Below are 22644 nucleotides of genomic sequence, written 5' to 3'. Positions count from 1 at the left end.
CTCTGTTACTTGGCTGTCTGTTCTCTAGTCTAGTCATCTTAATAATTAGAATAATAACAGTATATATTTAGAGGGTTGGTAAATGAGGTAATTCATTAAAAGCACTTAGAACAGTGTCCCATATATACTTGAAACTCATAAGTATTAACTATTATTATCATTTATTTCCTATTGGTCAAGAGAAGTTTATCCCAGAACAAGTCCCCAAGAAGAAGAATGTAAGAGCAAATTAAAGCATTTTGTGGGCTCAACGCTTCCATATGCATAATCACCTTTAAATGCATTCATTATTCATCCAAAAAATATAAACTCATTGAGTACCTAGTACGTACTAAGATTGTCAAGTATTATTCTAAATTCTGGGAATGCTCAGTAAAAAACAGTAGATAAAACATTGTTTCTTGGACTGGGTAGAGTGCTTGCCTCGCATGGACTAGGCCCTGGGTTCAATCCACAGCACTACAAGGAAAAAAAAATTGTTTCTCACAGAGCTGACAGTCTTGTGTGTGGGGGGGAATTATAATAAATAGTTAAACAATTAACTAGACAAGATAAATTCACATTGTGATAATTGCTGTGCATAAAAAAAATGTTAGAAATTGGCAGAGGATGCTACTTTAAATACGGTAGTCAGGGATGACCTCTCTGAACAGAAGTTATTTGACCTAAGACTTGAAGGAGTAAATAAAAGAGCCATTCAGAAATGGGGAAGATGGTTGAACAGCCAAGGCCCAGAGGTAAAGCAGCCTTGTCTGGTCAAGGGGTGGAAAAGTCAGTATGGCTGGAGCCCAGTGAACAAGGATACTATGGCAAGATGAGGCCGGGTAGGGGAGCAAGGGCCAGATTATGCAAGGTCATGAAGGCCATGGTAAGGAGTTTGTGCTTTATTCTAAACACAACAGATTCCCGTAGAAGATTTTAGGCAAAAGAATAACACAAACTGAATAGCAATTTAAAAGACCACTCCAAGAGCTATATGAAAAAGACATAGTACCTGAGCAGGCATGAAATAGAGGAGACTCATTGGAAGTCAGTAGCAGTGATTTGAGTGAAAGATGAGCTTCTTGAACCAGGAGGCTGGTTCTTAAGGTAAAAAGAAGAGTCTACTGTCTGGGCAATTATTAATCATTCCATAATTGAAAGTATTGCTATTCTGAGGTGCCCAGTATCTTGCCAGGATTAAGAGCTCCTGACTGAGGGAGACAACGCTCAAACCCAAGTGTTCATGGGTCAGGGTCCAGTGACTTTTCCACCACCACAAATGAAAGTCATTTGTCCAATCACTGGCTTCAAAGCCGCTAAGAAGTTGTCTCTGAGTTCCAGAGAAATAGATGATTTCAGATCATCTATAGAGTAATGTGGGTTTCCTTAGAATGTTGAAGCATACTACTTTTCTTTTAATAATATTGTTTCTGTTTGTAATTTTTCCCCTTGCTTAACAGCTGGGTGGACACTCCTCTGAGGGTCCTGCTCTGAGGCAGTGGTGAAAAGTCCTTCTTAGAATATCCAAGTTCTTTGACTGTTTTCTATTACTTCCTTACTGGGACTCCTTACAAAAGTGATTTCATATTTTTACAGCTTAATAATCACTGTTATCTTCAAAGTCATAAAACACACAACAGTCTAATCTGAAACATTGCCGAAATTAATTAGCTGACCTCTCCCAAGGGTTGGATATTCCCTAAAGAATAAAGCTTTACAAATACAAGTATATTAATTGCTGATATTACCCTCACAGGAGGAAATATCCTAGGAATAGAATCCAGGTGCTGCTAGGCTGCAACTGAAAGTAATCCTAGATTCCTGACAGCAGCTTCTTCAATAAATCTCCTCTTATCCATTTGGTTTCTAAAGCCAAAATAAAACCTGTGGACCAGACAGGCTTTAAACTTGCTCAATAGTCTGGCTGATTTGAGCAAAAGAGAGAGTTTTGCCTTGATTCTCTTCCTGGCTGTGGCTGAGGAGAAACAGGATGCATCTGCCTCTTCCAGATGCCCACAGGCTTCCCAGGCCCACAGCTGTCCTACACCCGTGGAGTTCCAGTCATTTATTCCAGATGGAGGCATGGCTGCCAAACACTCAGACACTGGAAAGATCTAGTAATAGTGTTTACTACTCAGAAATGCCGTGAACTTTGCTGAAATGAGCTAAATACAGCACTATCATGTAGCTTTTTAAAGAAGGTTTTCTCCCCCCTTAGGAAAAAAATAAGAAAGAAAAGAATTGAGGGCTTTCAAGGACATTATATATTAATCCAAAAGAGCAAATTCCTGACTAAAATATAGATTTACAGCCTGCCATGGAAAAAAAACCAGACCACATTTCTAATCAACATCCAAAGAGTGCAGGCACCCCATTTTTAAAAAGAAAGACCCAGAATCTGCTGAGGGATGGCCTCATGGTGGTTCTGCCTCCATCGTTAGCCTTACATGTACATTTAGTATCAAGTCTTATTCCCTCAATATAATTAACCACTTCTTTATCTGCCTTCTGCATCTGTTAAAAAAAAAAAGAAAAAAGAAAGAAAGAAAAGAAAATCCCATTATTCTTGAAATGACTGAATTTTCACTCTTGTATTGCTATTATGGTTCCAATAGAATTCCCAACCAGTTCCATCTCACTTTGGAATATTCTCCCCCTGGAAAATTTCTGCTCACTCATCCTTCAAGAACCGATTTATATGTCATCTCTTGGAAGTCATTTCTAACTATCCCCAAAACAAATAGCAGCTCCCTGTTCTTTGCCCCCATAATATTTCATGTGTGCATTTATTATAGTAACTACTACTGATTTATAGGTAATTTATTCAGATGGGTCTTTCCAACAGACTGAGCTATTAAAATATAAGAATTTATATGTTACCAGCAGCTACATGAAAACTAGACAATATGTGGTGGTTTTTATTTATAGCCTGGCTCCATTAAAAATTGTGCATCAGCCATTTAGTAATCTTGAATTAATTAAGTAGTTAATTGTGGGCTGAGGCGATAGTTCAGTTGGTGGACTGCTTGTATAACTTGCATAAAGCCCTGGGTTCCATCTCCAGCACCACACACACACACACACACACAGAGAGAGAGAGAGAGAGAGAGAGAGAGAGAGAGAGAGAGAGTTAACTGTGGTTTGATAGAAACAAAAAAAAAATTTCAGGACCACTTATAGTCTAATGTGAAGTGCCTCAAAGAAGGTCATAGAATCCCTTCTTTTCTAGGCACAGTGCCAACCATGAGGATGCAAAGGTGAATACATTTGTTTCCCTCAATGCCTTACAAACAAGTGAGTTAAGTAAATGAGGGACTTCAATGCCAGGTGATTAAATGCATGGATTACATCTGACGATGAGAGTATGCACAGGACACTCTGGAACACAGAGGCTTCCCAAGGACCAGTATGCCTTTCAGACTTGGTAATTACTTGAAGTTATTTGGGATGTTCATCAGCTTCCCATCATCATAACAGACACCAAACATAGTCAACTCAGAAAAAGGAAATTATTACAATTTCTTTTGGTTCATTGTTTCAGAGGATTGAGACCATGATCAGTTGGCCCACTGTGTTTAGGCCTGTGGTAAGGCAGTATCATGGCGGGAACATGTGGCAGAGTAACCACTCACCTTATTGCCAGGAAAAAAAGAGAGAGAGAGAGAGAGAGAGAAAGAAAGGAAGAGGCAGAGATCTCACCGTCCTCTTCAAGGGTACACACCCAATGACCCAAAGACCTCTTACTAGGCCTCACCTCTTAAAGTGTCCACCAATAGCATCACCCTGGGACCAAGTTTAACACATGAACTTTCAGGGGACACTTATGATCTAAACTAGCACTTGGAAATGGAGGACAAACCCTTCAGTGCTCCTCAAATGATATATGGAGACAATGATGTGCGCACATAGCTAAGTTCTGGTAGCCCCTACCACAGCATATGTAAAGGTCATTTGGGGCATTCATCATAATGCACATTATGTCTATAGTGAGGTAAAGAGTGACCCCAACAAAGATATGTCCATATCCTAAACTTCGAACATGTAAATATGACCTTATTTGGAAAAAGGGTCTCTGTAGATATCATTAAGATAAGAACCTCAAGATAATATGATCCTGGATTATCTGAATGGGTCCCAAATCAAAAAACACTTGTCCTTATAAGAAACAGAAGAGGCATTTATGTGAAGATAAGAAGCAGCACAGGCAAGCAATGCCTGGGGCCACCAGAAGTTGTCAGATGCAAGAAAAGATTTTTCTTTGGAGTCATGAAAAGGAACACAGTTCTGCTGACACCTTGAGTTTGTGTAGCCTCCAGAACTATGAAAGAATACATTTTTGCAGCTGTAGGATACTTATTTTATGGTAATTTATTACAGGAACCCTAGGAAACTAATACTATCCAAAAGACTTGAATTGTTAACCTATGAAATATTAGTGGGGAAAAAAGAGGAATTTTCTTGATACTTCCCTCTATTTCACCTACATGCCCCGTCTATCTCCAAGACCAGCTGATCTCACCCTCCTATGTGTGTTTCAAATCACTGGCATCTTACCTTCTCCACTACTACCCCTTTAGTCCAAACCACTTCCACCTCTTACAGGACATCTGCAGTGACCTACTGCAAGTGGCCAAGCAATCCTTTGGAAGGACAGATCTGATCATGTCACTCTCCTTCTATCTAAAATCAGTCAATGCTTTCATGCCATTCTTAGAAATAAGTGCAAAATTCTTAACCTGACTTAAAAATCCTGCAGAATCTAGCCCTGCTGACCTCTCTACTTCAGGTCATACCTTCAGTCCAGATATCCTGCTGCTCTCCTTCAGCTCTTTGAATGTGCCATCCTCCATCCAAATATAGGAAGTCTTGTGCACATGCTGCTACCTCAGTCTGGATATCCCCCACCACCTCCTCTATCTGGATCTCCGCTTCTTTCAGGTTTTACTTCCTTCTCCCACTCTAGAGACCTCTACAGGTCATTTGGGGTGTTCATCATAATGCACATGATACCTCGCTATACGCTCTTCTTGAACTATATTGCCTTGTTTGGGAGCACTTATCTTTGTAGCTATAAACTCACTGGTGCATTTATTTCTTCAATGTATTTCTTTCCTTCCTAAATTGGAAGAGCCAGAGCTACCTTGTGTTGCTGTGCCAACTGCATTCTCTGAACCAGGATGTCCAGTGATGGGTTAGGAGGGCTGGAGTCCAACCCACATTCTACTCTTGAACCAAGAGTCCTGGCTGCTGTTCTCTCCCTCGTGCAAAGGTGCTTATTACATTGCAAAAGGAGGAATTCTTCAGGCAAGCTTTGCACCTATGGGGACTACACATGCCCAGAGAAGCCACATTTTTCTACTTTGCACAATGTCACTGAGCAGGCTGCAAGAAATCCTGATGGACATCATGTGTCATTCATTCTGCATTCTATTCCTAGCCCTTAGAACAGGCCTTGGCCCACATAAATGCCTAATAAATAATTATTTAATAAATCAGTGAATGTAATTATCTTCCTATCTTTGTGAATGTACAAATACACATTCATTTTTGTCATGAATATGCATATTCAGCCTTGTGTGCTTTTTGTCAGTTTTTTTATTATTAAGAATAGCATACTATATTTATCTTTGTAAAATTACTTTTTCTTTAAGTTATGCCTTTGAGGTTTATTCCCAAAAGTAGAATAAGTAGGTCAAAAGGTAAAAACATTTCTATAACTCTTTTAATATATGAGCAAATTATTTTCCAGAAAAAGACTGAACCAATTTACAATGCAAACAGAAATGTATAGCTATTTTTCCTCAGCATTGCTGGTATTACTTTATTTTTCTCATTGGTTTTACATTTTAATAGGTTGTTTTTAATTTGCATTTGCCGAAATGATGCCTAGAAAACAAAACATCTTGATAAATATTCCCTAAGTGAATGAATTTCCAATGGGCCTATTTATTTTCATGAATGTGATCATTTTCTGTCTGTACATCTTTCTTTGTTTACCATCCCTTTTTCAACATATATTGTTATGTGGGTAGTTATTGAGTAGAATTTAAGTATTGACATATTTTTATGTGTTTTAGATAATCTGGTTTTCATTCAAAATTTTTTTGTCTTTTCACGTTATCTTTATCAAATAGCCCATTCTGAGGATTTTGTTTTGATATTTATTGATATTTATCATTGTGAAAAGCCCAAATATTTTGAAAACTAATTCTGTCTCTGTTTTTCTCTTCAAGCTATTTTGCCTATATTGCCTGGAGATTTTTTAAAATATGGGTGCCAGGGAGATGTGTAGACTGTTTTAATTCAATATCCTTACTCTTCATCAAAATAACTCTATTATCTTTTTTCTTCTTCCTTTCCTAAAAAAGCTGAAATAATAGATACAGATATGAGCAAGGGTGGGCATATTTGATTGATTAATATTGGGGAGAAAGCTCTTCATTTCCATTTTTTTCCTATTTTAAAACTGTGAATGATATCTATTTAAAAATATGCATTTATATTTTCTCTAGTTTGGAATTTAGACTCTGGTTATGTAGCACCTTTTTGTTTAGAGTAAAAAACATAACTCATGTTAAGTCCCAAATATTACTCTGAACAAATATACTATCAGTATCATTTTTTAAACGTATGTTTAAATACTCTCAGAATCCCTCCTGAAGTGACTTGGTGAAATGCGAAATTAAGGCTCTTGTACCACCATTTGGAAAAGTAGAGAGGGAGCAGAGATTCATAACTTTACATAATTTATAGCACCAGCCTGATGGACTGATTCCCTTGTTTACTTTTCCTAAAGTCCATTGGCAAGTCTGTATCATTAGAATCAACCACACACTGGGCGTGGTGGCACCTATCTGTAATCCAGCAACTCTGGACACTGAGACAGGAGGATCATAAGTTTAAAACCAGTGCAGGCAACTTACTGAGACCCTGTCTCAAGATTAAAAAAAAAATTAAAAGGTTAAGAGTTAGAGATGTAGCTCAGTAGTTGAACACCCCAGAGTTCAATTTCTAATAACTTAAAAAAATTACTTCTTTGGAGTTACAAAATTGTGGTTTAAGGAAGCTGACTCTTGACTTGAAGTTAGCTCTCATCTTAGGTTTCAATATCAATGATAAAACTCTGAATTATTTGCTCTTGAACAATTCACCTGATTCTGGACTTTAGTTTCAATGTCTGTAATTATATGCAGAAACCTACTTTACCAAATTGGTTTGGTTGTTAAGTCAGAAGATACAGGGGATTCATGAGGAAAAAACATGTCAAAAAACTATAAGCTTTTCACAAATACATGACATTGCTAGCTGTTTTGACTCCCAACAAGCATTTACCTGGGCTAACATATTAGCTCATTTGATATATAGTGTTTTCTAGCCAAACTATCATAGTAAAATATTTCTGTGGGCATTTGAAGGGAGATAAGTAAGTAGGTCATGAAGTACAGAGTACATATTATTATTTTTCTACTCACTCCTTCCTTAAAATTTTTACCAGGATTCTTCATTATTTAATTAATTCTCGAAAACCAATTCAACTCTGAAATCAAGACCTGGTCAAGAAAAGGGGACCAGGTGTTTTATATCCATGACATCTTAACTCTCCAACTTTGTTAAAAATACATGTGTGCAGATGCTCCTCAAAAAATATATAAATATATATCTAGGCTAACATGTGTTTGCCATTCAGTACATAGTTTTATGAATATCAAAGTATCTGCAAAGATCAAGAAGCCCAGCAGAGGTGACCCTAGAACATCCTGTGATATTTGCTAACCCACAAAAGTTTTGTTAGAATTTATTCTTAGTAAAATTGTAAAATTACCAAGGAACAAAGTGTTCCCCCAATAACACTGACAAAAATAAAAGAATATTTCAGAAAAAATCTACACAGGTGATCTAACCTTATGTCCCCCAAATATGACGCAGTTGGAAATTTGCTTAATGGGAACAAATGTTTGAAGTTTTAGCCCTTGACTCAGCATTGGATGTGATGTTTTTTTCCACTGATAGCATTTAGAGTTAGTTTTATTTCTATTCTGGGAAATAATTCTACATGAGAAAAGGCATTTAAGATTAAAATTGTCTTTATTTTAGGAGATATTCCCATTTCTTTTAGTTATCAAAACATCAAACATTCTAAATTGGGTGTATCTTTCTAAGAGGAATACCTGACTAGGTTTGTGTCTCAATGCTATGATATAGGAGCTGTGAGACTCTGGGAAAGTTACTCCACTGAGACTTCTTTCTTCATCAGTCAAATGGAGTCACAATAACATATAACTATCCGATAGGATTGAAAAGCATTAATTGTGTTAATAAAAAGACCTTAGAAAACTATCTGATTCATAGTAAGTACTCAGTAATATAAACTATGAATGTTACCATTATGGATATTATTCTTGTTGTTGTTGTTGTTGTTGTTGTTATTATTATTATTATTATTATTATTATTATTAGCTAATCTGGATGTCTTGACATGCACTCACACCCTTCCTAGATTACGAACAGCTTGAGGGCAAATGTTAATCATCAGCCTGTTGTGGAACTATACATTTCAATATAGTCTTAATTTATGTCTAATTTATTTTTTTCCTTTTCCTTTTATTTATACAGTGAACTCTTTATCCTTCCCTGCATGATTGACCTCCAAAGCACAATAATCTGTGCAATCTCGAACTCATACAAAAAAACTTCTTATCAAAGTCCAGTGAGTTGGGGGTGTACCTCAGTAGTAAAACCCTTGTCTAGTATGCACCAGGCCCTGGGTTCCACCCCACAACACCAGAAAATAGATCAATAAATAAGCCCATCTGAGAAAGACAATATTTAAGTATTATTTGTTTCTCCGAATATTCTAAATGGTGCTGTGAATCATTTCCAGAGCAACAAAGAGATAGTTGGGTATATGAAATGCACTGTACTAACCTACCCCACACCATCCACAGAATTACTCTTACTGAATTAGAGAATGAAACACAGCCTTTAATGAAGAGCCTATTAAAATAATCCTAGCAAATTCACTGTTGTGTCTGTTGTGGGAATAAAAAGTTTTCCATCATTTTACAGAGTAGCCTCTTGATTAAAAACTTGGGAGATTATTTCTATCTTAAAACCAAGAATTGATCGATTTTTATCATATAACTGGCTTAAAACTAAATCTGAAACACTCCTGTGGCTAAATTTGGCTTTTAAAATAAATCCTATTTTATGTCCTCATTTTCATTTTTATTTTACTTCCACAATTGGTTCATATTATTTTAGGAGATATTCCCATTTCTTTTAGTTATCAAAACATCAAGCACACAATTTCTTTCTTTTTTCTAATTTCTTTCTTTCTTTTTCTTTCTTTCTTTCTTTTCTTCCTTTCTTTGTTTCTTTCTTTCTTCCTTTTTGTAGATCAGATTTTTATTTTGATACAAATGTTTTGTTACATAAAAGTTTAAAATACAGTGAATTGTACAATACACCTGTCACCCATCATTTCATCATTTTGTTCTTCTTTATGGCTAAATTAAACTCCTTTGTGTAGATATGAGCAAGTTACTCAACTGAGACTTCTTTCTTCATCAGTCAAATGAAGTCACAATAACATGTAACTATCCTATAGGATTGAAAAAGCCTTAATTGAGTTAATAAAAAGACCTTAGAAAACTGATTCATAGTAAGTACTCAATAATATAAGCTATAAATGTTACATTATGGATATTATTATTGTTGTTGTTGTTGTTGTTATTTGCTAATCTTTTACCCATTCATCCATTGATGGACATCTAGGCTAGATCCATAGTTTGCTATTGTGAATTGTGATGTTATAAATATGGATATGCACGTATCACTATAGTAAGATCACCAACTCTTTAGGGTAATATCAAAGAGCTGGGTCATATGGTGATTTCATTCCTAGTCTTTTAAGAAGCCTCCTTATTGATTTCCAGAGTGATTATACTGATATGCAAGCTATCAACTGTGTAAAAGTGCTGCTTTTTCTCCACATCCTCTCTGGCATTTATTATTGTTTGTATTCTTTTTTTTTTCAATGTCATCTTTTTAAAATTTGTTCCAATTAGTTATACATGACAGCAGAATGCATTTCAACTCTTTGTACACAAATAGAACACAACCTCTCATTTCTCTGGCTGTACATGATACAGTTACATTGTTCATGCAATTATACATGTACATAAAGTAACAATGTCCATCTCATTCCACCATCCTTCCCACTCCCACACCACATTCGCTCTCCTCCCCTCACTCCCCTCTGCCCAACCCAAAAGTTCCTCCATTCTTCCCCAACAACCCCCCAATATGGATCAGCATTCACATATCAGAGAAAACATTTGGTCTTTGGTCTTTGGGGATTGATTTATTCCACTTAGCATGATATTCTCCAACTCCATCCATTTACCTGCAAATGCCATAATTTCATTCTTCTTTAAGGCTGAGTAAATATTCCATTGTGTATAGATACACCGTATTTCCATTCATCTGTTGAAGGGTATCTAGGTTGATTCCATAATTCAGCTATTATGAATTGAGCTACTATACACATTGATGTAGTGCATCACTGTAGTATGCTGATTTTAAGTTTTGGGGGGAATAAACTGAGAAGTGGGATAGCTAGATCAAATGGTAGTTACATTCCAAGTTTTCTGAGGAATCTCCATACTGCTTTCCAAATGGGTTGCACTAATTTGTAGTCTCACCAGCAATGTGTGAGTGTACCTCTTTACCCACATCCTCACCAACACTTATTATTGCTTGTATTCTTGATAATTGCCATTCTGACTGGAGTGAGATAAAATCTTAGAGTAGTTTTAATTTGCATTTCTCTAATTGCTAGAGATATTGAACATTTTTTTCATACATTTGTTGGCCACTTGAATTTCTTCTTTTGAGAAGTGTCTGTTTAGTTTATTTATTAATTGGGGGGCTGGGGGCATAATTTTTTTTTAGTTCTTTATATATTATGGATATTAATCCTCCATCACAACAGTAGCTGGCAAAGATTTTCTCCCATTCTGTAAGTTCTCTCTTCATATTCTTTGTTTCCTTTGCTGTACCGAAGCTTTTTAATTTGATGTCATCCCAATTACTAACTCTTGGCATTATTTCCTGAGCTTTAGAGATCCTACTGAGAAAGTGTTGTCTGTGCCAATATGTTGGAGTGTTGATCCTTTGTTTTCTTTTAGAAGTTGCATGGTTTCTGGTCTAACTCCTAAGTCTTTGTCCCATTTTGAGTTGACTTTTGGACAGGATGAGCAATAAGGATCTAGTCTCATTCTTCTACATATGGATAACCAATTTCCCCAGCACCATTTGTTAAAAGGCTATCTTTTCTCCAACATATGTTTTCGGCTCCTTTGTCAAGGAAATGACCATACATGTGTGGGTTTGTCTCTGTGTCTTCTATTCTGTACCACTGGTCTATATGTCTATTTTTGTACTAGTATCATGAAGTTTTAATTACAATAATTCTGTAGTATAATTTGGAGTTGGATATTGTGATGCCTCCAGCATTGCTTTTTTGCTTAGAACAGCAAATTATTTCCTTTCCTGTTTAATTTCTCCTTTATTTTTCTTAATAATAAGCAAAACTTTCCCCAAAAAAACACAGCATATGAATGGCAAAATTACCATATTTATCGAATTTCTTTACTAACATACTATTAGACTTTTAAAATACAATATTTTAGAAATATATAAATTCAATTATTTTGCATTCATGTGAAATTTCAAAACAGTACTGGAATATTGTTCTTTCTAACTGGCAGCACATAAAAGGCCATGTGTGGCAGCCTTGAATAAAAGCTTGGAATTAGTGAATGACTAGAGATTATATGAATTTTTCTAGCTCTTTCTGAAAAACAATACACACACATATGCCTATATATTATATATGCTATTTATGCATGTGTGTTAGTCCATTTTCTGCTGCTATAACAAAATACCTGAAATTAGGTAATTCATAAAGAATAGAAGTTTATGTGGCTCACAGTTCTGGGATGTGCTTCCCCAGTAGGCAAATACAAGTAGGCATCAGCATCTTCTCCGTATCTGGAAAGGGCCCTCTGGCTACATCATAACTTGGCAGAGGTATCCCATGGCCAGATAGAGCAAGCATGCAGGCTCTTCTTATTAAGCTGCTTATGCCATCATGAGGGCCCCATCTGTATGACCTCATCTCATTCTAATTAGCTGCCCAAATCCCCCACCTCCAAATATCATTAACATATGACTTTTAGAAACATGTTTCTATACATGAACTTTGGAAAGCACTTTCAAATTGTAGGTGTGTGTGTGTGTGTGTGTGTGTGTGTGTGTGTAGGGGTGTGTCCAAGTGCTGTTTGTTGCCCACATTTACACATACAGGTTCTCTCACATAGACTTTGCATATGCTCTCTCTCTGTGACATGCACACAACCATTTTGGTTCACTCACCCAAATTTAGCACACTATTCCAAAATAAGTAGCCTGATGTCTAGCTGCACACCACACAGTAGGGTTTAAAACTGCTCAGACAGAATTTTTATCTAATTGTAGCTTCTTCATAATTCAAAGTCAGCATTCTGCAAATAGCTAGTTCTTCTGGAAGATAATCAGATCCTATAACAGTTATTAAAGATGGCTTTCTTTCCATGGGAGAGATTAGTAACCTGTTCATAGATACACCTTAATAAATAGTATTATTTGGAATGGTAGAGTTATTTGATTCTAAAGCCTGCATTCTTTTCACAAACTCATTCCATGCTTTAATAATTCTCCCCTTTCCCTCCTTCACCTCACTATGTTGAATACACAGTAGAGACTTAATCAGTACTTGAAATGATTAAATTGAAGATTCAAAAGTCCTTGAGTTACTGTCTAAGGTCACAGCAAACAGAGATGGGTCTAGGATTAGAATCAATTCCTTTGTTTCCCTGGTCCATTGCTCTATTCACACTTTTTTTTAACCTGGGGACTTTTCACATTAACCTCCTATTTGTCCTCCAGCATGGACTCTTTGAGAAACTCTATGTGGGGTTGGGAATATTTAGGGACCTCCTTACTAAGCAATTTAATGAGTGAAACTTTCCATTGGTGGAATGCTAGAGAAGCATTTTGTGGACAAGAGTGGGGAAAGATGCTATTTTAAACATTGCTGAGAGAGTTTGGGCAAAATCCATCTGGCAGACAGACTATTTCCTCCGTTCAAAAACTCATCAAGCACTCCAAACGTGTAACCTGTAGGCAAGTTTAATTAAAGCTTGAGAAATCTCAAAATAACCTGACATTTAAATATGTTATTTCCGTTCTCCTCTTTTAGTCTGACATACTCACAGAGGCATGGTCAGGTTCAAATTAAGCTCCCTAATGCCATCCAGCACTGCCTAACTACTGGAACACCCTGTGTTCAAGGCTTCAGGAAAATGAATGAAATCAATTTATCTAATTGTTGTCCTTTGAATATTAATATCAGAGATATGTAGCAAAGGAGATAGGAATTCAAGTAAATAAATGTGAAAAAAATGATTATGATGGCAGATGATAGATAATAGAATGATACATAGATATAGAGATAGAAGGGGTAAATTTTGATTTATCTTGTCTTTTTCTGGTTTGAAAAGAACCTTAGGAAAGGACTAAAGTAGTGGTTTTTGCCATGTAGCAAAATAATTGAAAGGTAAAATCAGTGAGCAAAATTAGTAGGCATTAATATAGTCACGATTTAGGATTCAAGAGTATATCTTCTGTCTTAAAGAAGTCATTTCATTCTTAAGGGGTCTGGAGATTCCTGGACTACCCTCCCCAATCCCATCCTCAGTGTCAGGTTCAGATAAGTGGCCAACTCTGATGCCCTAAGGTGGCCTTACATTAGGTTTCTCACCTCTCTTTTCTTTCCTTCCTGCTGTGGTTTTAATTGAACATTTTATGTGATTCCGTTTTCTTTCCCCTCTTAACATACAAATTATACTTATTTCTTAAGTTAAATAGCTGCCCTAAAGTTTTCAATGTACATTTTCAGCTAATTTAAGCCTATCTTCAATAACACGAAAATACTTCACATGTAGAACTGTTACATTAGGACAGAGCATTTCCAGTCCATCCCTCCATCCCTTATGACATTATCACTCATTTTATTTACCCATATGCTAATATTACCACATACACTGCTACTCTGTTGAATAATTATCTTTTCGATATCTTAATGAGAAAAATAAAATATTTCATTTGTTTTTGTCAGCTTTTTTCACTGCTGCTACCAAAAGACCTGATGAAAACAATTTTAGAGAAGGAAATGTTTATTTGACAATCACAGTTTCAAAGGTCTCAATCCACAGACAGCTAGCTCCATTGCTCTTGAGCCCTAAGTGAGGCAGAACACCATGATTAAAGAGTGTGGTGGAGGAAAATGGCTCAGGAAATGACACTAGGAAGCAAAGTGACTCCAGTCACCAGGTACAAAAATATATACTCCAAAGGCATGCCCCCCAATGACCCACCTCCTCCAGCCACACCCCACATTCCCAGTTAATCCCTATGAGCAGATTAATGCACTTATTGGGAAAAGGCTGTCATAACCCAGTCATTTCACCTCTAAGCCCTCTTGCATTGTCTCACATGTTTTGAGGGGACACCTCACATCTAAATCATAACATTATTTTACCTTCATTTCCTCCTTTTCCACTGTTCTCCCTTTCTTTGCATAGAACAGAGTTCCTCATCTATATGATTTTCCTTCTCCCTGAAAACTTTACCATTTCCTGCCAGACAGATCTCCCTCATTTTTTCTTATTCTGGGAAAAATCTTTGTTTCTTATTTACTTTTGAAGGATAATTTCATTGGATATAAAATTCTAAATTAGTAGTTTTTTTCTTTGGACATTTTAAATATTTCACTCCACTCTCTGGTTTGCATGATTCCTGATGAGAAATCTTCTGTAATTTTCATCATTGTCTCTCTGCAGCTTAGACATTTTCCTCCCTCTGGAGTCTTTCCATATTTTCTCTTTTTGTCTTTGGTTTCCTGTGGTTTGAATATGATATGCCCGGGAATAGTTCCTTTGTTTGGAAAATTTCTGGGCCATTATTATTTCAAATATGTCTTTTGTTCTTCTTAGGGCGCTTCAATTATGTGTACATTTCAGCTTTCAAAATTATCTCACAGTTCTTTATTTTCAGTTCTGTTTAATCTTCCACATTTCAGCCTGGAAAGTTTCTATAAATATATCTTTAAGCTCCCTGTTATGGTTTAGATATGAGGTGTCCCTCAAAAGCTCATTTGTGAGACAGTGCAAGGTTTAGAGGTGAAATGTTTGGGTTATAAGAGCCTTAACCCAATGAGTGAGCAGTAACTGAAGACAGGTAGGGTGTGACTGGTGAAGGTAGGTCATTGGGGGCATGCCTTTGAGACATGTATTTTGTCCCTAGTGAAGTAAGTCAGTCTCTCTCTCTCTCTCTCTCTCTCTCTCTCTCTCTCTCTCTCCCTCCCTCCCTCCCTCCCTTCCTCTCTCTCCTTCTCGGTGGCCATGTCCTGACCTGCTCTCCTCTGCCACATTATTCCACCATGATGTTCTGCCTCACCTTGGGCCCCCAGGAATAGAGCAAGCTGTCAATGGACTGAACCCTTTGAAATCATGAGTCCCCAAATAAACTTTTCCTCCTCTAATTGTTTTTGTCAGGTTTTTTGATTACAGTAATGAAAAAGCTGACTAAAACTCTCACGGATTCTTTCTTGGACCAGTCTACTGATATGTCTGTCAGAAGCATTCTTCATTTCTGCTACAGTTATTTTTAAATCTATCATTTCCTTTGGATTCTGTCATTTCATTTTCACCTGTCTGCTTGCACTTCTCACCTGTTCTTGCATGTCATCTACTTTTCCCATTAGATTTTTTAACATATTAACCATGGTTTTTGTTGTTGTTATTTTCACTGCCTAGGAGTTCTGGCAGCTGTGCAATCTCAACCTGTTTCTAATGCTAGCTTTGTTTCGTCAGACTGCATTTTTTTTCTTGCCCTCTAACATTCCCTGTAATCATTGTTGAAAGCAGAAATGATGTGCCAGATCATAGAAATGAAGGTAGAATTCGCCTTTTGTGTGAACTTTTATGCTAATCTGACCAGGAGTTGGGCTACGTTAATGTTTGCTATAGCATAGATGTCAGAAGATTCAAATTCCTCTTATGTCCCTGTTTTTGTCTTCTTAAGAAAGCAAAAGGAATACTTGGCTTTCTTAAGTATTCCTCATCAGAGGGAGTTTGCATCTTGAAGCTGCTTCAGCTATAACTCACCATTATTATATAGGTGTCCTGCTGTTGTGGGGAAGGCAACGTGTAAGGGAGAGAAGACAACCTAAAGTCTTGTAAGCATCAGTCTTTAGGGGTATGTGTCCTTGTGCTGTGATCTTCCAGGTGTTTCTTAGCTTTCCATCTCCTTTAGATAAAACAGGAGGGTTTGAGGGATTGCATTAGGGAAAATACTTTCACTTGGGTGGGATAAGTATTTTCACCTGAATATGAGGCCAATGTTATGGACAACAAATGTACTGAATAATAATTGTTATTTATTTTTCAAAAGGTCTCCACGAGGTAAGAGTGAAACTGGTGGCCAAGACTCATTTTTCTCTCTTACAGCCTTCTGGCATCAGGAGGAGGAAACCGTCGAACTGCCAATGTGGTGGCCCATGGGTTTGCCAATCTTCTAACTCTGGACAAAAAGACCCTCCAAGAAATTCTAGTACATTATCCAGATTCTGAAAAGCTCCTCATGAAGAAAGCTAGGTAAACCTTTAAAAACCCAATAGAGGAACCAGGCATGGTGATGTGCACCTATAATCCCAGTGGCTCAGGAGGCTGAGGCAGGAGGATGGCAAGTTCAAAGCCAGCCTTAGCAATTTAGCAAGGCCTTAAGGAAGATCCTGTGTCAAAATAAAACAGGCTAGGGATGTGGCTTAGTGGTTAAATGTCCCTGGGTTCAATCCCTGCCTCCCCCCACCCAAAAAAAGAACAAAGACAATAGAGGTAGGGACCCATAATCCCGGAAACTCAGAAGGCTGATTCAGGACAATCACAAGTTCAAGGTCAGTGTCAGAAATTTAGGGAGACCCCCCCCCAGCAACTTAGTGAGACTCTTTCTCAAAATAAAAAATAAAAAGAGATTAAAATGTATCTCAGTGGTAAATCACCCTGGGTTCAAACCTCAGTATAAAAAACAAAAAAATAAAACGCCCAATAGAGTTTGACACAGTTGGTTTTACTGTATAAAATCTAAGCTGAGGATAAATTTGGCATGATTGCTATCAACTCTCTTCATGAGATATGCTTAAGTACAGCTGTTAATGCTAGAACCCATTGAAAGCTGACAGGTAGAAAAAATTACATATTTTATGGTAGATTTTGTCAGAAAACTCTCACAGAGCTACCTAAAACTGTTTTCCTCTCCTGACTACAGAGTGCTTCTAAAGCAGAAGGGTGCAAACAAAGAAGCAACCCCTCCAAGAAAAGGCCTTGCCTTTCTCTTTCAACCAAAAGAAAAGACACCAAAAATGTTTAGAGCTCTCCTGGGAGGGACAGGAGATATTGGAAGACTGCTCAAACTGAAGAGAGAACAAGAAGCTCAGGTAACAAGCAGAATCAATTGAGGGAAGTAATAACAGAGCTCCCACTCTAATTCCACTTCAGCTGGTAGGATAATTTGGGAGAATCTAATACTAATGATTACTCCTTTGTATATAGCATTTATTATTCTTTGAACTGTGTCCCTACATACCATCACATGTAGTACTCCTCGGTTCATTGTATTTAAATACAGTTGGTCCTCATCATTTATGGATTCTATTTGTGAATCTGCCTTCTCATTATAATTTATTTCTGGCCCCAAATCAATACTCATGAGGCTTTTGTGGTCATTTGCAGACAAGTGCACATGCAGAGTGGCAATAAACTCGAGTTGCCTGCTACATACACTTCCCTCCAAGGTCAAACAAGGAGACACTCTACCTTCTTGTTTCAGCCCTTAAAACACTATAAATTAGTAACATTTATGCAATCTATTTGGTGCCATATTTTTTTGAATTGTGTAGTACTTGTGGGTGGGGCGGTAAGAGTGAGAAAAAGAGAGATATTTTGCTTTTTAAAATGGTTCCCAAGTGTAGTGCTGGCATCTAAAGCTCCTAAATGCAAAAATGCCTTACAGAGAAAATATATGTGTTAAGTAAGTTTCATTTAGTCACTAGTGTTTTTTTGTCCATGAGTTCAATGTAATGAATTCATCAAATTAATACATTAGATAAGGTATCTCTAAGCCAAGCATGGTGGTACATGACTGTAATCCCAGCAACTTAGGAGGCTGAGGCAGGAGGATGGCAAGTTCAAAGCCAGCCTGGGAAACTTGGGGAGCCACTGTCTCAATAAAAAGGCTGGAGTTGTAGTTCAGTGGTAGAGCATCTCTGGGTACAATCCTCAGAATGAATGAATGAATAAATAAATAAATAAGCCCTAAACAGAAACATATATGAAGCAGTTATGTACTGATCAGTTGACAAAAATGGTGTGGCCCTAGGCATATAGGAACCTCACCCTAGGAGCGATGTTCAGCATTAGTTCACATGTTCATGGCGACTTTATAAAACAAAACTTTGATGAGCAATGAGAATCAACAGTACACACACACACACACACACATATATATAGGTATATAAGCATATATATATATAAATATACAAGCCATTATATATATAAATATATATAATATAAATATACAAGCCATTTTACCAACCTGCCAATAAAATTTTTAATAAACAATCAATATATATTAAAAATATTTCAAGTCAAAAATTACAGATTTAATCCAAGTCCTTCATGTTAAAGAAAAAACCAAGACCCTGTTAGACCAGGACACAAGAAAAGACCACTGACTCTGTAAAGGTAAAATTTCTAAGCTGATTCCAAGCTGCAAAAGCTTGAGTTAAAGTGTAAAAGACTAGGTATTGTTAAAATTCCTCTGCTACCCCCGGAACCTGTAATCTCTGTGAGTTGTTAGGACAATGCGGGAACTGCCCAGTAAATATCTCCATTGATTCCCTGGTTGTTTAATAGCTAAGGGCTCCAGGTAGCATGGCACGTAAGCATCTAGGCTCCAAAACCAATCCGTTTAAATTTGTACCCCGCTTATAAATGACCAATCACCCCTGCCCTGATTGTTCCCGCCAATGAATGTACTAATCCTGACTCAGAGTTGTTGTTCAATTTTCCCGTGCCTCATGATGATTTGTTCTGATGTATGCAAAGCCCCCCACCCTCTCCAAAAAGTGTACTTAAGCTCCGCTTGACCTCTGCTCTGGGCTCTGGGCTGCTCTCCCTTCTTGAGTGAGCACGAAGCCCCAGCGCGCTGGAATGGATCCCCAATAAATCCCCCCTTGCCAATTGCATGAAGTCAGTCTCTTGTGTGGTCTCTTTCTCCGGACCCTTACAACTCCAATTAAAATCAAATTAAAACAAGTTTATTATTTCGACCAGCTGGGCTGCTTCTCCCACCCAAAACCGAGGGAACAAGACAGCACCCGCAGCTTTCCTGCAGCCCAGCTTTATAGCCCAAAAAGTTACACAAAGGGGGGTTACAGATAACAGAACTCTGACGAGCATAACACAAATGATAGTTTACATTTTTGCTGGCCCCGACATCAGAATTTATGAAGGTCATTAGAGCCTCAGAGAGGGTCGTTATCTGGCCAGGGAAGGCCAAGATTTGTGAGGCGTCACTAAAGTTTCAGAGAGGGCTGCTATCTGGTCAGAGAGCCAGGCATGGGTGAGTTCAAGGCATGGGCAGGCATTCCAAGCAGGTTCAGAATTTGCAGTAATTTATAGTAAAGCCGAAATTATCTTTTCATGGCTTTGTGACGAGGTGGCTCCCAATTTTAAGAAAATATCAGGTTGGCTCTATCAACCCAGATTAAGAAATTTGGATAAGATCACAATTAGTTGTAGGGTGAAAATCTACTACTCTACTACTCAGTGTTCAGACTTTACCACTTCTGCTTCTAATTCCCAGAAATGTAAAGTCATTCAAATGTTGTTTTTCTCTCCTTTTTTTAAATTTTTGTTTCTATATTTATTTGATTCTCATAATAAATCTATGAAAGCAGATATTGAGAAACAGAATGGGAATTCAGGTTTTCTACATCTAGTCATTTATATTATCTCTAAAACTACTAGAAATGGGCAGCTGTGGACCTTTCAGAAATGAGTGAAACAAATATCACAAAATCAAGCACTGTCAAAAAACTAAAACTTACCTCTTACTTTTCCACATACACAACACTGTGGTAAAAATAGGGGTGTTGTATAAATCAAATGCCTCATTTATATCAATACTGAAATAATAATTTTCACAAAGAACATATAAGGATAGAGAAATATATAACTAAATTTCTTAAAATTCTCAACTTTGGCCAGGTTTGGTGGCACTTGCCTGTAATCTCAGCAACCCTGGAGGCTGAGCTAGGAGGATCACAAGTTCAAGGCCAGCCCTGGCCACTTAGTGAAACCCTGTCTCAAAATAAATGGTACAGTACCCCTGGTTCAATCCTGAGAACCAAGTGGGGGGGCACCTCAAAGATTCTCAACTTCACCTGTGCACATTTACATCTTGAGAAGGCCTCTTTTAAGTTTATCCCAAGCATCACCAGTAAGGAACTTAGTAGAATTTTTACCATGAAATTTCTATAGATAACACTAAATATAAAAGGTTCAAAAATGATAACTTAAGCACTCATGAGACAAATGGAGAAAATTGTGCTAGGAAGAAATATGAGTTTCTCCAAGAGGGTCTCCCTTGAGCTTCTGCAGAAGGAAAAAATACACGTTCTATAGTATTTTTACATAACATTTGGTTAATACTATGTTTTATTAAAATATAAATATTTAAAATTTCAACTTCATAAAATAAGTGAAATAAGTAAAAACTCAAAAACCAAAAGCAAAGAGTCCTTGAGCATTGAGACTAATAAATCTAAGTGTATGAGGACCAGTCAGAAGAGAATTCTTTGTCAGGGACAGAAAATGAAATCTAGACTAACCCTGTAAACCAAATGCAACAACTCAGCTTCATTCTACAGCAGAACGTTTAGTGAGTGATAGAAGCAAGTCAGACATGATTTCCATATTCAGTCAATTCTGATAGCCTTTGTCTTGGCAGGAACCATTGTATGCTAATCAAGATTCCAATGTCCTTGCTTATGATTTCAATACCAATTCTTTGTAACTGCTTCTTCCAGGAAAAATGTGAATCCCCCAAAGAAGAAGAGGATAAAGGAAAAGAAAATGAAGATAAAGGAAAAGAAAATGAAGATAAAGGAAGGGAGCCAGCTGAAAAAACACCGGACAAATCCAAATGTAAAGAAAGTTCTATTGCAGGAGAGGAAATGCCCCCCTCAGTTGAAAGGGCAGTTTTACCCAGAGGAACTTCTAATCAATCACTCATCATCAGCATGGCTCCTTCTGCAGAGGCCGGGGAGGAGGTCCTGACTATTGAAGTCAAAGAAAAGGCTGAGCAATAGATGTTTGATTATCTTTAGATGTAATCTAGCTAGTTCCCAGGATTTTAGCTTAAATTAATGACAGGAAATGACCTTGCTATGCCCCTTGAGAAAACCACAGGCAAATCCCTAGCTTAGTTTTTAAGACTTATCAGAGAGTGTGATTTTATGTAGTGGCATTAAGATTTTTTTAATTTCTATTCTCCAATGTTGTTAGTTTTGTGCAATTGCCATTTCTTCTAAGCATATGTAGTATGCTCCCTTCACCCCTTATGTTTTATTCTGGTAATGTTTCTTCTTCCTTCCATTTTGATTAGCTTGGTCATGGCTCTGAGGTGATTCGTTATCCTTTGTCTTGTACATTTCTTGGTGTGTAATTTCTGGTAGAGCAATTCTATTCTTGGCTAACTATTCTATGTATAGAGGGGTATAGGATCTTAATAAACTAGGTTAAAAGTCAGATGATTTCCACTCAAACAAGGATGAGGAGTCATTAAAATATCAAATCAACCCCAGAGAGAAAGCGGAGACCATAGAGCCTTCTGAATGAGACACCGGGTTTTCAGACCAGTCCACTGAAGATCAGTGATTGTCAGGAGGACTAACAAACTGACTGGCAAAATCACATTGTAGAAACATGTTAGAAAAAATTATTCCCTTTTCCAAATACACAAACTTTAATAGTTTCCCTTGTACCAACTTCATTCATCATCTACCTAACTCTTCTGGGCCAACAGTCAGACTGGAGAAACCAGACTGGACAATAAAGGGGGATTCCAACATGGCGGCGGGCACAGAGAGATCAAGTCTCTGACCTCTTCAGCTGTGCAGGCATAGGGAGTCGTAAACAACCTAAATCTGTTTGCTCAGGATCACTAGGCAATGCTGAGCTGACATGGATCTGGGGCAAACAGTCTGGGCCTCTCAGAACACACAGTGAGCCTGGATCGGCTGAACTCAAGTTCCCGTTCACCTGCTTCCCAAACAGCTGTGACTCAGCACTAATCCATCCTGCTGAAACAACTGGTTGCCCCTTCTGATCCTACGGAGGTAAATGCCTACCGAGCCTTAATAGGTAATGGCCACAGGTTTGAAACAGGGCTTGGGAGAGACAGTAAGGACCCACCCGTTACATTGGTCGCCTGGCA

The 22644-nt window shown here is 37.5% G+C and overlaps 1 protein-coding gene across 1 annotated transcript in view; it reads left to right on the top strand.

Moving 5' to 3' along the window:
* Nucleotides 1-21517, top strand: part of CNGB3 (cyclic nucleotide gated channel subunit beta 3) — a gene marked incomplete at both ends in the record, with an annotated part of 150011 nt that extends 128494 nt beyond the window's left edge. The window contains 4 exon segments of the mRNA XM_081265730.1: nucleotides 16596-16742; nucleotides 17413-17579; nucleotides 17582-17607; nucleotides 21236-21517. Coding sequence (XP_081121856.1) covers nucleotides 16596-16742; nucleotides 17413-17579; nucleotides 17582-17607; nucleotides 21236-21517 — 622 coding nt within the window.
* Nucleotides 21518-22644: the final 1127 nt, after the last annotated feature.

The sequence above is a fragment of the Spermophilus citellus genome, assembly GCF_964194105.1.
Source record: "Spermophilus citellus genome assembly, chromosome: 14".
Taxonomy (NCBI): domain Eukaryota; kingdom Metazoa; phylum Chordata; class Mammalia; order Rodentia; family Sciuridae; genus Spermophilus; species Spermophilus citellus.
This window is presented reverse-complemented; position numbering and strand designations above follow the sequence as displayed.